Source organism: Melozone crissalis, unplaced genomic scaffold (assembly GCF_028551555.1).
Source record: "Melozone crissalis strain CALT ecotype California unplaced genomic scaffold, PUWL_Pcris_2 ptg000042l_1, whole genome shotgun sequence".
NCBI classification, from domain to species: Eukaryota; Metazoa; Chordata; class Aves; order Passeriformes; family Passerellidae; genus Melozone; species Melozone crissalis.
Window position 1 is genome coordinate 52718271 of NW_026535820.1, and position 15818 is coordinate 52734088.

At 46.4% G+C, this 15818-nt stretch overlaps 1 protein-coding gene across 2 annotated transcripts in view; it reads left to right on the top strand.

The window, feature by feature from the left end:
- Positions 1-502: 502 nt before the first annotated feature.
- The window catches only part of ZCCHC2 (zinc finger CCHC-type containing 2), a 43964-nt gene continuing 28648 nt past the window's right edge, over positions 503-15818 (top strand). For both annotated transcript variants that reach the window (XM_054284780.1, XM_054284781.1), the window contains exons 1-2: positions 503-1447; positions 14660-14771. In XM_054284780.1, coding sequence (XP_054140755.1) covers positions 515-1447; positions 14660-14771 — 1045 coding nt within the window. In that variant the 5' untranslated portion in view covers positions 503-514. The remainder of the gene's footprint in view (positions 1448-14659; positions 14772-15818) is intronic.

Sequence of the window (15818 nt, forward strand, 5' to 3'; positions counted from 1 at the left end):
GGCCGCGGGCGGGCGCGCGCGCTGACGCGGGCGGCGCCCATAGGCGGAGAGGCGCGCGCGCGCTCCGCCCACCACCTCCCCCCCCCCCTTCCCCTGCCCCCCGCCCCGCCGCTCCCCCGCCGGGAGCTCGGGCCTCAGCCGGTCCCGCCGCGCCGGCTCAGGGCCGCGAGCGCTCCACCGCCGGCGCCTACCGGCTCTGCGCGGGCGCCAGGCACAGGCGGGGAGAGGGGGAACCGCCGCGGGAGCGCGCCGGGGGGAGGCGGAGACGGGGAACGGCCGCCGCCGCCGCGAGCGAGTCGAGTCGAGCCCCGCCCCGCCCGCCCACTCCCCACTCCCCGCCCGCCGGGACCGTTTCGGCCGCCTTTCCCCCGCTCCGCGTGCGCGCGCGCCGCTCCCGCGCCGGCCGGGCCGCATGAGCAGCATGAGCGGCTCCGCCTGAGCGCCGCGCGCCGCCACCTCCCCGCTGCCGCCGGGTCCCGGCGGGCGTCGCGTCCCCCCCGCGCCGCCGCCGAGGATGCTGAAGATGAAGCTGCCCCTGAAGCAGACGAGTCACAAGGCAGCGGCGGCAGAAGATGCGACGGTGGCGGGGTTGAAGGAGCCCGGCGGTGCCCTGGACTGTCACCTCCCGCTGCAGCAGCAGGTGCCCCGGGCTCGCGGGGGCGCCTCCGCGGCAGCGGGGAGGGGGTGCGGGCTGGAGAGGCCGAGCCGGCTGCACGGCCTGGGGCCGGGGCCTGGGCCCGGCCCGCCGCCCCCCCCCGCCTCGCTGGGCGCTCCGGGCGGCGGCGGTCCCGGCTCGGCGGCCGCTCGCACCGACAAGGAGACGGTGTACGAGTGGTTCGGGTTGGTGCTGGGCTCGGCGCAGCGCCTGGAGTTCATGGTGGGGCTGCTGGACCTGTGCAACCCGCTGGAGCTGCGATTCCTGGGCTCCTGCCTGGAGGACCTGGCCCGCAAGGACTACCACTGCCTCCGCGACTCGGAGGCCAAGGCCAACGGGCTCAGCGACCCCGGGCAGCTCGGCGACTTCCGCGACCCCGCCGTGCGCTCCAAGCTCATCGTCTACCTGGCCCTGCTGGGCTCCGAGAACCGCGAGGCCGCCGGCCGCCTGCACCGCCTCCTGCCCCAGGTGGACTCCATCCTGCAGAGCTGCCCGGCGGCGCGGCGGGCCCCGGCCGAGGAGGAGGAAGAGGAGGAGGAGGAGGAGGAGGGGGACGTGGTGGTGGTGATGGACGGAGCCGCCGAGAACGGGCGGGCCGGGCTCCCCGCCGCCCAGGGCCTGGGCTGCGGCGCGCAGGAGGAGCTGCTCCTGCTCTTCACCATGGCCTCGCTGCACCCGGCCTTCTCCTTCCACCAGCGGGTCACCCTGCGGGAGCACCTGGAGCGGCTGCGGAGGGCCCTGTGCGGGGACCAGGAGGAGGAGGAGGAGGGCTTCGGCCGCCACCCAGCCCAGGTAACGGCGCGTCCTGCGCCCATCCTGCTGCGCCATCTCAGCGGGTGGTTTCGTCCTTCTTGCATCGCTCCCTCACGTTTTTGTAGGAGCGGCCGCTTGCTTTCCCCGAATCCCCCCCACTGGGATGTGGTCCCTTCCGCCCTCCCCCTACCACGGCAGTGTCAGCCCCGGCCGCCCCCACAACCTCCTGCGGAGTGTCTACTACAAATTTCTTGGCGGGGGGAAGGGCTGATTTTCCTAGCCTGCCATGCTTTCTGGAACGCTGGTTTTTTTTCTGGAACTCTGCCGTGCTGGAGTGCAGGGTGCACAGTACTGAACTGGCTGCCTTGTACGCTGTAGGTCACTGCACGAAGCAGGAGTTCAAGCAACAGCAACTAGCAGCTTGATTAGACTTGTAAAAATAGAAATAATAATAATGCTAGATAGAGACCAGATTGCCTAAGAGCACATTCTCTAGGGGCTTCAAACCAATAGAACAAGTTGAAATATTTTTTTTATATGGCGTCTGCTTCCTTGCCCCTTCACGGAATGAGACACAGGCTTGAACTTGGCAAGAATCAGGGCAGCAGTCGGGTCACCGGCTCTAAGGCTGGTTCTCTGAAACACCAGGTTCAGTGAGATGGCTGACAACATTAGGAAAGGGGTGGTAATGATTCCACTAAAGAAACATTGTCACAACTGGAGCTTCTGTCCAGAGAAATACTGATTTTTTTTGGGTGTCTGTCAGGAAACAGCAAAGCACATCCCGAAAGCAGATGTGCCACTTGTTGCTAGGATGAGGCTGTCACCAGGGATGAGGACTTGCAGTGAGTGACAAGGGAAGCATTCTCCTGTGCAGTAGCTCTGTTTAAGCAGAGATTTTCCTGCAGTGCCATTCACTGCTGCCCTCTTGATGAGCATGGGCTTTAAAAATTGCCCCATATTTATGCAGCCAAGCTGTTCTCATGGAGCTCTGCAATTTTTGGTCTATAGATGGCCTCTCCTGCAAAAGGGGAAGGAACGGCTGGAAGATGGGTGTTTATAGTGCTGTTCCACTGAACCCATCAGGTTTTCATGAGTTACTTGACAGAAAAGGGTACAAAGCAGTAAGGGTTGGGGTTTTGGGATTTTTTTTCTAAGTTTGCTTGCAGTGCAGTCCATTTCAGCCACTTGTAAAAAACTTCTGCATTGCCTGCCATGTGAAAGGAATGGCTCCTTCTGTTTGCTAAGGATGGGGTATGCTCTTGAGGAGTACCCAGAGGAGACAGAGATCAATTTCTTAGCCTTCTGATATTATATTTATTAACTAAATGTTTATATCACTTAAAGGCCAAAACGCAATTGGCAGGTCATAAACTAATGGGCAGATGTTACAGAACTGAAATCACAATGAATTTGGAGCATCAGTCCAAAAAGTGTTTATTTTGGCTCATTGGCCTGCAGCAAGTCTAGTTCTATCCCAGAATTAATCCTGAAAGTCCATCTTTCCGGGGAAGAGATTGAATTGCAGGAAGTGGTAAGACTGGACACTGTCCCTTCTGGGTTTAGAGTGCTAGGAACCGGAAGCATACTTCCTGCCTGGAACTGCCACTGCAATTGTGGCTGCTCAGTGTGTCCCACCAACTGCATTTGGGAGAGCAGGCTCCTGTGAACTGCTGGATTGAAGTCAGTTTTGTGCGGTGTTCTGGCTTAAGCATAAAAGCAGCTGTCCAAGTTGTGGTAGTTTTGTTTACTCGGGGAACACTGAGAGACCCGAGTCAGCTTGGCTGAACATGCACATCACATACTCCGTACTCGACACAGCAGTGAAACGGCAGCGCTTTCGTAGGCCTTCCTTCCCCTCTTTAATGGCTAATTGTAAATACAGCACAGCCTTTCTGGGAAATAATGGCTGACAGAGAACCCACTGAGGGATCAGTGGGTTTATGCTGAGTATTTTCAGTCAGCGTCCCACGGGGACAGTGGGACCCTCGCAGATAAAACGCTGGAGGAGATGGAGCCAGTAGCAGAGTTAAAGGCTTCTTTGGCAAAATGCTGCCGTAGCATTACACTGAACTTGATTTAAAATCCTGTCGGGTGTCCACAGGCCTTTTCTCCCGCTTTAACCTCTGAAATTTGAGTGCCTTCAGGGCTCTGCTTTTGTGAACTGGAGCGGTTCATAAAGACCTCTCTGCAATTTTATTCGGCTGGGCTCGTGTCAGAAGGGCTGGGCTCCATCTCCGGGAATAACCCGCTCCGTGCCGGGCAGCGCAAGCAGCTCCACTCGGGAGCCCTCGCGGTGGTCCCGCGGCCGCACTGGAAGCGCTCGGGCAGACGGTGCCGGGGAGGAGGACGGGACGGCTCCGTTAGAGGGGCACAGCCGGGGGCGGCGAGGGCGAAGGAGCGGCGGGAGGGGGAGCGGGGTGGACACGGCGCCCCAGAGCACCGAGCACCGTCATGGCCCGGGGAAAGGGGGTGACCCCTCTCTTTGTTTGCGGGGAGGACGGGTGGGTCAGGGATCGCCGGCGCCCCGTGAGGGCACAGCCCCGCTGCCCCTCCGCGCTGCCCGCCGTGGGGCGGGGGCCGCCCTGCGCGGGCAGGGACGCGGTGCCTGATGGTGGCCGCCGCTTCCCGCCCCGTCCAACATGGCGGCGCTGGTTCCCGGTCACGTGCCCTTGGGGCGGCGCCCGGCCCGGCCCGGCGGGAAGGGGCGGTGCCGCCATTGCATAACGGGGGGGCTCGGCCCGGGCCCGCCCCGCTCCCCGGGCGGGAAGCGCGTGTGCGGGACTGCGGCGGGCCCGGCTGTCGGGCAGGGAAAGCGCAGCAGCGTTCTGTGCACAGAGGCTGCCAGCTCTGCTCGGGTCTTGCCGTGCTTAGCGCCCCCGGGCGTTTTCAGCTCCCGGCTTCTGACCCGTCGGACGGCGGTCACTGAGCTGTTGTTCACCGGCTGGGCCGTGAAATACCAATGCATTCCATGGCTGGCAGGAGCCAGGCGTAGGAAAGCAGCCTGCAAACTGAGGGAGTTCAGAGCTGGAGCAGAATCAGGCGGTTTGTGCTGTCGCACGTGGCGTATCTAACTAAATGGCTCCGTTTGAGGTTTTGAGGGGCTGTAACACTTGGCTTCAGTGAACACCAAGGCTTGGGAGGTTCACCTGCAAAGAATTTGTGGGTGATTTACTAGAACGTAAAGCAATTTGCTTTTGCCCATTGTTGGGGTTCTGTTTTCTGGTTAGGGTCTGTGTTGTCTGATGAAATTGAGCTCACAATAAAGTTGCTTCATGACAAAGGGTTAATAAAATTGTTGTTATTTTTAGTGTCTTATTTCAATGATTTTGAAAAATGTAACTTCTTTAGTGATTTTAACAAATTCAGCTCAAAACAAAATTTGAAAGTGGGGAGGTAGGACTGTTGCAGTGGGATGGGCAGATCTAGGATTATTTTACAGTTGATAAATTTGGTTTCTTTATGAAGTGTTCTGAGTTAAGGTTAGGGAGTTTTTATGCTTAAAGTAGAAACACTTGATACTATTTTCAAATTCTTTATTTAAGGTGTGATTTATAAGAACATCTTTTGGAAAAAAGTCATTGGTGTGTTAAACTGCAGAATATCAAGTTTGAATCTAAAGTTGAAGTATAAGAAGAAATCAGCAGTATTGGCTGCTGAATAAAAGAAGCGTTAATGTGCAAAGATCCTGTTGATACCTCTGTATATTCGTTTAAGTAACAGAACACATAGCTTAACTCTTGTGTTGATTATTTTTGTTTAATAAGTGCATCATTATCAAAGCAGTTTGACTTTAATTGTTTATCTTTCTCCATTCCATCACGTCTGGGATCAAAATGCTCAAATACCGAAGAAGCTCTGTATATCCACGAACATGATAAATGTGGCTTGCATTAGGCACTGGAGTGTTTAATCAGGCATACTTGACAGGAATAGAACCAAGGTTCTGTTGAAATAAGCAATCTCCTGGAGATAATAGTTGTTGAATAGTAATATAATTAGTTGGCTGCAGGATTCTTCACAGAAAAATTCTTTACTTACAAACAAAGGGGAAGTTTCTATTTACAGAGTACTTTTCTTAGTGCACTTCTATTTATAGGATATTTTGTGTGCAAATTAGAAGAGTGCTTTTATAATTGGTCTTCAGTCACTTGCAGCAGAATAAAATAGTAGAATTTAATTTTAGAATCTAAGAGCTCTGTCTGCAGTGCACTGTCTTTAGTGTCATAGAGTTGAGTATAAGGAAAACTGTATCTTCAGAGCCTGGTTTAAATAAGAGACATAAAGATTAAAAATGTCATTTCACTCTTGGCAAAGATCTTTTAAATGGTGGTGCACTCCAGGGAAATACAAATGTTTAAGAAGTTTTGCATACTGAGATGAAAAGTATTCCAGCTGCCTCAGAGAACCTAACAGCCTTGTCTCTGAGCAGGAATTTCTGTGTCTCCAAACAGGAGTTAAGAATTTCCAGAAACATTACTGGAAGTCTTCTGGAAAGGAAGTCATAGCTAGATAAAAAACAATGCTAAAATGAGTGAGTTCTATCTAGATGTGCATGCTGATGTTCCAGGTAATTGCAGAGTAAAAACTTTCATTGCTTTGAGCTGTTTTAGCTGTGTAATTCTAAACATGAGGTGTTAGTACAAGTTTGTAGCTGTTCTCAGACCCATTATACCGAGTTAGTAAGCCTCTTTGTTGTCCCTGACAATTTGTTGTCCAGCAGAGTCAATGAATACCGGGAGTGTTGAAAATACACCGCTGACTTCCTAATGCTTGTACTTCGATTGCTGTAGTTGAGCTGTGGTCCAGTTTTCAGGGTTGCCCAATGCTGACTTATTTATAGGTGGCAGGATCTCACTGGGCTTGGAGTGCAGAGGACTCTGAGCTTTTTCTAAAGAGATGCAGAAAAGGGTGCAGACAGCAGCAGTAAGATGGTTGTGTCTGTGAACCCTCTGAAGTGTGTAGGATTCTGCCTGCTTAAATCTGTCACCTTGTTTGTTTGTCATTATCATCTCTAGCCATAGCTGTCCTAGAAAGTACTACAGCTTCATTACTGTAATTAAAACAAAATACCTGCTTTTCCTTCAAGAGTTGGTGAATTTCTGTAGTATCCTCCAAGTCTAAGGGTTTATACTTCTGGAGACCAAAACTGTAAGACATCTCACTAGAAACTGCATTCCTTTGTGAGTTTATTGCCTTTCCTCAACCTCCTCAATCTTGTCTTTCTGGGAGAAGAAAGTAAAAATATTTTGAACAGCTAAAGAAAATTTAGTGTCTTGGGAAGTGTCTTAGGAGCAAGATAACCACAAGACAAAGATTTTCTGTTATTTGAAAATGCTGTACATAAAAGAATACTTTCAAACTATGCTGGAGTTCAAGGATTGGACAAAATGATATATTGGCCTTTGATGGTAATTAAATGTAGTAATGAAGGCATTGTCCTTTCTCAGTACTGACTGTACTTCAGTGAACTGCTCTTCAGGGGCAAATGTTTTTTAAATCTTCCTATCGCTCTAGACTGTTATGAGAATATTTTTTTGTATTAGTCTGAACTGCTACATTCAAGTAATCTTATTTTTATTCACTCAGCTGACAATAGCACAAGTATGATGTTGCAGGGTTGTTGAAAGAGCAGCCACCTGGGGACAGAGTAATTCTTGAACTGGTGCTTGGCTGGCTCTAGCTTCAACTTCCCTGCTGTGTCATGGACTAGCTAGGTTGGACTGAAACTGATTTAGGTCCTGCTAGAAGCTCAGGTGAGGCGAGACTTAGAACACACTGTGTTTCTAGCAAACACGAGGTACATTATTCCCCCAGCACTGTAAATCATAGGTGTAGCCATGTCTAGTACTTCAGATGTAATTGCCACAGGCTGAATTTGTTCCTGTGATGTAACAGGGTTGGTTGCCCTTTGTCTCAAAATTGTTAGGATTTGGTAATGCTATAAGTTAGTCAGTATGTGATTGCTGCAGCTGTCACGTGGTGTCATTTTCTTCTCAGAATCAGCTGATGTTTTGTCAGGTTTCTGTCTCCACTATAATGTTTTGTTGCTGCCTCTTGCAGGCAGACTCTTAACATAGTTTAGCAAAACAGATATGCTTCAAAGTACTTCTAGGCCCCTGTGCATACTCTCTATGCAGTCCAGCTTACTAGATATGAGTTAATAGGGCAGTTGCACATAATCCATTTGAACTGTATGTTCAGCCAGTCAGGCCTTTACTGCACATATTAAGGGATTTTATGTCTTGTCACAGAACCATGGAGGGACTGAGATTGGCTGTGACCTCTGGAGGTCATCTTGCTTAAGCAGGGCTACCTACAGCTCATTCCCTAGGACCATGTCCAGATGGCTTTTGAGTGTTTTCAAGGATGTAGACTGCGCAGCTTGTGTGGGCAACCTGTGCTCAGTCACCCTGACAATGAAAAAGTGTTTCCAGATGTCCAGAGGGAACCTCCTGTGTTTCAGCTTCTGCCTGTTGCTTCTGTCACTGGTCACTGCTAAAAAGAGCCTGGCTCCATCCTCGTTGCACCTTCCCTTCAGATGTGTGCATACACACACACACATTTTTATAAGTATAGATCTTTTTCTGCAAAGCTACTCTGTAGTCTCTTAGGTGCCCGAATCTGTGGTGCCTGTAGTTCTTCCTGCCCAGGTGTAGGATTTTGCACTTTCCCATAGTGAATTTTCTGAGGTTCCTGTCAGCCCATTTCTTCAGCTGAGGTTCTGTGTGGAATAAGCATTATTGTTCTGGAGCATTATTGATTCTATTTAAAAGTTGACATGTAAACATTTAAGCTGTATGTTGGTTTGGCTAAAAGAGAGATAATTTGGTGGGTTTTTGTGGTCCAAGATCTTGAGGCTCATTCTGCTTTAGTCTTGTAGAACAGAACAGCATCTCTCCATCTTAGAACAATTGGATGGTGCCTTTGCATAGTTCAGAGTTTGCAGATTGGAGCATGGTTTAGCAGCAATGTCTGTTGGGCATTTGTCTGCAGTCTTGGTCTTGCATTTGCCTAGCAGCTTGTCTGAGACAGTACTGGATTTTTTTGGTTAGGGGACAATCTGTTGTATCAATGTGGTAAGCATTAAATAGATTTTGAAGCATTGCTGCTCTAGATGTTTGCATTTGTGAGTATTAAATGCATATGCTGGATTTCCATTTTAAAATGGCAAGAATGTTCTATCCCTGTATCCAAGCCACACCCCACAGTGGTGGGGTGCAGATACAGTTGCTCAGAGTGTTGAGTAAGGCTTCGTCTCTGCTGCTGTAGTCATCAGGAGAGGGTTCAGCAGCACACAAATACTCAGGTGGTTTCACCTGGTTGTTGCTTCTGGAGAGGAAATGTTGAACCTTTATGCTACCACAGCTATGTAGTGATACATCTGCGTATCACAGCTGTGAGGCAATGAGAGCCTGCACGGTTTGTTATAAACAAATCATGGCTTTGGTCTTGTAATTGGCACCACATCTGTTAATGATTATTCTGACATCACTCAATTTTGTTGAAGGTGCAGATGCTGTAGTTGATAGCTCACAATCGTGAGTTAGACCTTGATTTTTTCCAAAATGCCTTCTTTCATCTGGCTTTGTTAGTCAGTTCCTACTTTTAGATGAATGAACGAGCTGTGCCAGTTTGCATCTGCACAGCCTGCAAGGCTGAGTAGTGCTGTCCCTCACAGCACATTTACTGTAGTTCTTGCAGAAAAATAATATTTCATATTTGGGCATGTAGAACTAATCAAGCTGTCCAGCTGCTGGAAGTGTGCTTCCCTTGTTAGTGCTCATCAGAGCTGATGAATGAATAGTTCTTTTATGAAAGTGCAGTGCAAGCATCAGAAGACTTAATGTGCATCAATTGCTTGCTCGTGATGATTAGTAAGCTATCCAGTAACAGATTTCACTGCATATTGCCAAAGCAATGCCAGCATGACATTGTTTGATCAGTCATCTGCATTGATAGAAGGCAGAGTTTGGACATCTGTCATGTGTAGGTGAGCTGAGATCTCAGCTCACATGGCATCAGGCAGAGCAACATCCTCAGCAGGATGGCTCACCACTTTAGATGTTTGGTGCTTGTGTTATAGACAAGCACCCCTGGACCTTGGGGCATAAATACTTCTGGACTCCTCTTCAGGAGGCTGATTGGTAGAGTAGCATGAAATAAGCCTCAGAGGGAAGAGGGGCCCCAGAAAATTGATTGATATTACAGAATTGCTGCTTCTGAGCTCATTAGTGATGCATCCCAATGAGGAGGAAGTCAGGCAGAAATACTGGGAGGCCTGTGTGGGTAAGGAAGTTGCTTCTCGATGAACTCAAACATGAAAAGGAAGGCTATGAAGGGTGGAAGGCAGTGACAGATACCCTGGGAGAAATACAGACAAACTGTTTGAGTAGCCAGGTTAGGAAAGCTAAAGCCATGATAGAACTAAATCTAGCCAGGGATGTCAATGGCAACAACAAAATCTTCTGTAGATACATGGGTGGTAAGAGAAAGACTCAAAGTAAACGGCGTATTTGGTCACTTGGGATATGGAGAAGGCCGAGGTACTCAATAAATTTTTTGCCTCAGTCTTCACCAAGTGCTCCAGCCCACACCATTGAAGTCATAGCAGCAAAGGCAGGAGCTGGGAGTATAAGGAGCCACCAGCTGTAGGAGAACATGTTGAAGACTATCTGAGGAATGTAAGGGTGCTCAAAACAATGGGACCTGATGAGATGCACCCATGGGTCCTGCAGGAATTGACAGCTGAAGTATCTCAGCATGTATCCATCATATTTCAGAAGTCATGGGAGTCTAGTGAAGTTTCCACTGACTGGAAAAGGGGAAACATAAGCCCCATTTTAAAAAAAGGGAGATAAGGAAGACCTAGGGAATTAGAAGTTGGCAATTCTCACCTCGGCCTGGCAAGATCATGAAACAGATCCTCCTGGAAACCATGCTAAGGCAAATGGAAAATAAGGAGTCATTTGATGGCAAACATGGCTTTGCTGAGAACAGATAATGCCTGACAAAATGGTGGCCTTCTACATCGGGATGGTAGTGTTGATAGGAGGAGTGACTGTCATTATCTCCCTAGACTTGTGCAAAGCATTTGGCACTGTCCCACATGATGGCCTTGTCTCTAAACTGGAGAGACATGGATTTGACAGATGGACCAGTCGGTGGATAAGGAAATTGGCTGGATGGTCACACTCAAGGAGTTGTTTTCAAGGGCTCCCTGGTCCAAGCAGAGACCTGTGACAACTGGAGTTCCTTGGGGTTGGTCGTGGCACCGGTGCTGTTCAACATCTTTGTCAGTGACATGGACAGTGGGATCAAGGGCACCCTTGGTGAGTTTGCCAATGACAGTGAGCAGTGTTTTGCAGTTGTCACACCAGAGGGAAGGATCCACAGGGACCTTGGCAGGGTTGAGAGAAGAATCTCTGTGAACCTCATGAAGTTCAGCTAGGCCAAGTACAAGGTTCTGCTGGTGGATTGGGACAATGCTAAGTACAAATACAGGCTTGGCAGAAAATGGATTGAGAGCAGTCTGAGGAGAAGAACTTGAGAGTGTGGTTTGATGAGAAGCTGAATGTGACCTGGCAATGTGTGCTTGCAGGCTAGAAATCCAACCACATTCTAGATATTAGGAAGAAATTCTTTACTGTGAGGGAGGTGAAGCACTGGAAGAGGTTGCCTGGAGAAACTGTGAATGCCTCATCCCAGGAGGTGTTCAAGGCCAGGTTGGATGGGGCTCTGAGCAGCTGTTTCTAGGGGAAGGTGTCCCTGCTTATGGGAGAGGGATTGGAACTAGGTGATCTTTAAGGTCACTTCCAACCCAGAACATTCTGTGATCATACAATACAGTCCTGGGAGGTGTCTCAAGTGATAAGCTTTTTTTAACATAGTACTTGCTTTCAACTATATGAAGATAGATCTGTTTAATACAAAGCTCTGGTCTAGGTTGTAAGAGGAGATAATTTTTAGGGTACTCTCTTAGCTTGTTTCACTTTCAAGGAGAATTTAGTTAATCCTTCAGCCCATCACTGAGATCTGTGTGATTATCAAATTAATTATCTGGCAGCTGATCTGGGGCCACCCACATTTCCTGCTTCACTGTATTTTAATCATTAGCAGCCGCACTGTGAGTTGCAATGAAGTCTCACAGTGGCAGAGGCTTATGTGAGAGTTAACCTTACACTTGTGTGTGTTGTGTGAACATGGATAATATGCTGTATTCATTGACAGGAAAGGACGAGCGCAGCTGGTTCTGTATGGCATGCCCTTCCTCAGCAGTGTACCAGGCTTTAAAGGACTTGTGCTCCTGGTGTGACTGGCACCACGTAGCAACAAATGATGCCACTCTTAATGTTCTTTGGCCCTTCAGACTTTGCAGTCACTTGCCCTAGAGTTGTCTGCTCTGACAGCGGCGCCTGTGTTTCAGTTACTTGTGAGTTTGATGTAGAACTGTCACAGCAGGTAACACCAAAAGTGAAGAGTAGTAATGCAGCTTAAGACAGGATGTGGAGCTTTTCAGGCTGTAAGATAAAGCTGTGACTGCTCTGGATTTCCCACTGTCTACCTTCTGTGTTGTGAAAGCCAGCAGTCACAGAATAGCTATTACTGGTTAACTTTGGAAATGAAGAATTCTGCAAGTGAATAAATTATAAATTTATTATAGTTATTTTATAATAATCGGTATAATTATTTAAATAAATTTTGAAACCTTAATGTAATATTTTGCAGTTTAGAGGGGGCCTTCAACTGCGGTTGTAGTTTGCCTGTTACAGACTGCTGCCATGGACAGAAAAATAACCATTCTAGAACAATTCACTGCAGAAGTATTTGAATGCTGTTACAGAGATGATATATGTGCTTGGTAAGAAGCAATTTTCTAGTATTAGAAGGTGTAGCAGCAGTATTTAATGCTTCTTTGACATGAGCTGAACAGAATACTTTTTTGAAGTAAATCCTATTTCTATACATCTCCTAAAACTGCTCACAGTTTATTTGACTTTTAAACTAGCTATTATTTTTTATAATAGTCTGTAATTTGTTTTCCATTAATCAAAACAAATATCCTGGCTTTGAATGCAAGAGAAGGTCTGACCTCAAAATTTATTGTTTTTAGATCAGGAGTTAACACTTAACCAAACCAAAGTACTTCCACTTTTTCTGCCCACAGTTGTTATGAAATGTCTGCTGAAACAGTATCGGTGGGTTTTTTGAAGTGTTCTGGAAGTAGTTCTCTCCAGAGCATGCTTGTGTGGTGGCTTGTTTGAGGGGTTATTTTAGTAAACTAAACCTGAAAATGTGCTAAAGCTGTTAAAAATTGCAGTCTCATTGACACACAGCTGTTTTCCTTTCTTACCCTATATCTGACATTGAGCTCATAGTTTATTAGATGTTTGCTGCGATTATTTACCGAGTGACTGGGGACTGGTGTGAGTTTTATCTTAAAGAAACAAAGCAGGCTTTATATTTTAAATCTGATGGCTTTGAAACCTGAAATTACCAATGCTCAGCTCAGAGCACAAACCATACACTGGTTTGATGAAACAGCTTTAGACTGCAGTGCAGTTGCTAACTGTGCTGCTATGGGTGTCACTGACCAAAGTTAGGTTATCAGCATGCCCAGGGCAGCCTTGGTGCCTGGACACTTCCTGGGTCTGCAAGTGTTGGATGCACTGTCAGGAGTTGCCGCAGTTCGTGCCCGCGCTGTAGATGAGGTAAAGCTGGTTTGGTAAGATGAAGCCAGCTTTAGCTGGTATATCTGTCATATCTGAAGGAGTTTGTTGAAGAATTGGCAGGGAATTCCTATGTCTTTTGCCACCTTTGTGCTTTCTCATTCTGGTCTTTCTGTTGTGACAGTCTTGGGATCCTCTTCAACAAATACAGCAACTAATCTTGGTTGATGATTTGTCTCATCACATTGCACAAATGTGATAATAACCCAACGAACCACATATATTCTGACACTTATTATGCTTCCTGCATTTAAAAATAAAGAATGCCCTCTGGAGATTTATATTTTTTCTCTACCCATCTTTTATGAAGGTTTTTCAGTGTTCTTCATCCCGTATGAATAAATTTAGTTTTCATGCAGACCAGTTCCTAAATGTTTGTGGTGCATTCAGTTTTCCCGAACTTGCTATTTCATCAGCTCATATGTTATACTACTTGTTACAGATAAACAAAGGTTTTTTACTTAAAAAAGATTAATCCAAACACTTGCTAGTAACTTCCTGTATTTCCTAGTTCTTTGTGCACGTACCTTTCAAAGGCAATGTGTTGTTTCCTTGAACATGGAATTAAATAGCTGCATTTAATGTCACTGTATGTTTCAAAATATTTCTGAGTTTTAACTTGGTTGTTCGTCAGTTTGTTTGTTTGCTTGCTTTTGTTTTAGCAACACCAGGTCATTGAAGAATGTGTAAATTGATACATTAGTGTTTCATCCTAATTTGGAAAAAAATATATAGGCTCTTGTTACCCTAGGGAAACCACTTGTAGTCCATGCTATTCTAATACTTTTTTCTTATTTATCATTGTTAGCCGAGAATATTCTTAATTCTCTTACTTAGCTATCTGTGTTATCTATCTCCTTCTTGTCCACTGTATTAATATGTCTTGGTATATAATTTTGAAGTCTGCCTGTAAATGTGGGGGGAGATGAGCTTTCAGTCTGTCCTTTTCTCTGTCAAAGTGAGGGTGTTGATGGTCACTGCTTGTGTTCTGAATTTTAGCTGGTAAGAGATGCATGGATTTCATTGATGAGGGATGCATGGACTGCATGTCCTCATAGACTGTCCAAGCAGTTACTCATGATTCCCTACATAGAAGAGGTGGCAGGCTGAAGGTACAGGGCATGAATATAATTGAGGAGAATATATTTAGAATGTAGTGAGTAGATGACTGACGTGTTAGTAGTTGAAAGAGTTCATGCTAATTGTAAATTATCACTGAAGTTCTGAGCTAATGGTCTTGAATTGTCCAGCTTGAGATACCCTGTTCCTTACCATATTCTGTTTTTAAAATAAGGTCAGTGAAACATTGGAGGTTATAGATGACATTTGATAAACACATAAATAAAGTAAGAACTGAAATGAGCACCTTTTTGCCACTGTCAAGAGCTTCGTGTTTTTGTCGTGTGGAATAACAGATAAAGGGTTTGTGGGTTTTTCTGCAATACCTGCTGAGTAAGAGAGCAAGCTTTGGTAGCAGTCCTTCCACTAAGACGTGTCTTTTTTTTTCTCTTTCTTGATTTAGAACGACTTTTCCCATGGTGGCTGCATGTCAAGTAATGAGACCAGTTTGCTAGATAGAACCACAGCACCTCATGATGGACTCCCAGTGGCTTCCCACAGACCTCAGAGAGAAGGTATGTTGTCTGAGCTTCCTTTTGAGGAAGGCTTCTAAGGGTTTCCTTGAACATTAAACTCTGCTTGGAGTTGTAGACATCTTGTATCTTTCTTGCTGTTACAAGAAGTGCAGTGATTGGTAAGTAAAATAGCTTCTCTGCCACCTACTTGGTCTTTTCTTTGTTATAACAAGTTGTCATTTGTGTTAACTGCTAACTGCTAGTGAATGCCTGCATGAAAATCAGCTGCAAATGGGCTTCCCACTGAAAAAAGGGTCAGGATTTGGGGGAAAACAAGAACATATAATGCAATTGTATTAAGAGTATTTGAATTTTTTAAGCAAAGCTAAACACAAAAATATTGGGAAGCAATCCATAGATTTTGCTGCTTGATTCAGTTGTATTTGATGACATTAAAAAAAAAATCAGCAAAGAAAACCCACATTAGCAGGTGTTATAGAAATGGCAGTTTGGAGAAGTGAAAGGCTTAATAGGAGTCACTGTTTTGGCTTGGGAGAATAAGAACAGGCTTCTGAGCATAAACAAACTCTGATATGCCATTGCCAGCACAATATTTTCTCTTTGAAGAAGTGAGCATTATTGAAAACAGATTTATTCTCACCCTTAATTCTTCAAGAGGATTAGCAAGTTACTTGCCTACTCAAAATTAGTCAACAGATAGTGTGCAGATAGGAAGGAGCCAACAATATGGAAAAACGATTGCAATTCATTTTGTCCTCATAAATGTCCTTTTGTCTCTAGTGTGGAGATTTAACTGCACTTTGAAGACAGGCAATTTGAGAGATTTGATTCCTTGAAAAAAATACAAGAGGAAGATAATGGCAGATTACAGACAACAAACCTGTTTCAAATCCTTTTATGGAGTTCAAAGTGTTCGTATTCATGAATTAGAAACATAAAAGGGGGAATCTCTTTAGTAACACTCAAATTGAGTAACAGAAGCACAAAAACTTTGAATAACTTAATCTAGCAAAGAGCTTAAATATTTTTCCGTATTTGTATTATCATAGTGAGAAACCGCGGTGAAGGATAAGAGTACCTTTGTGA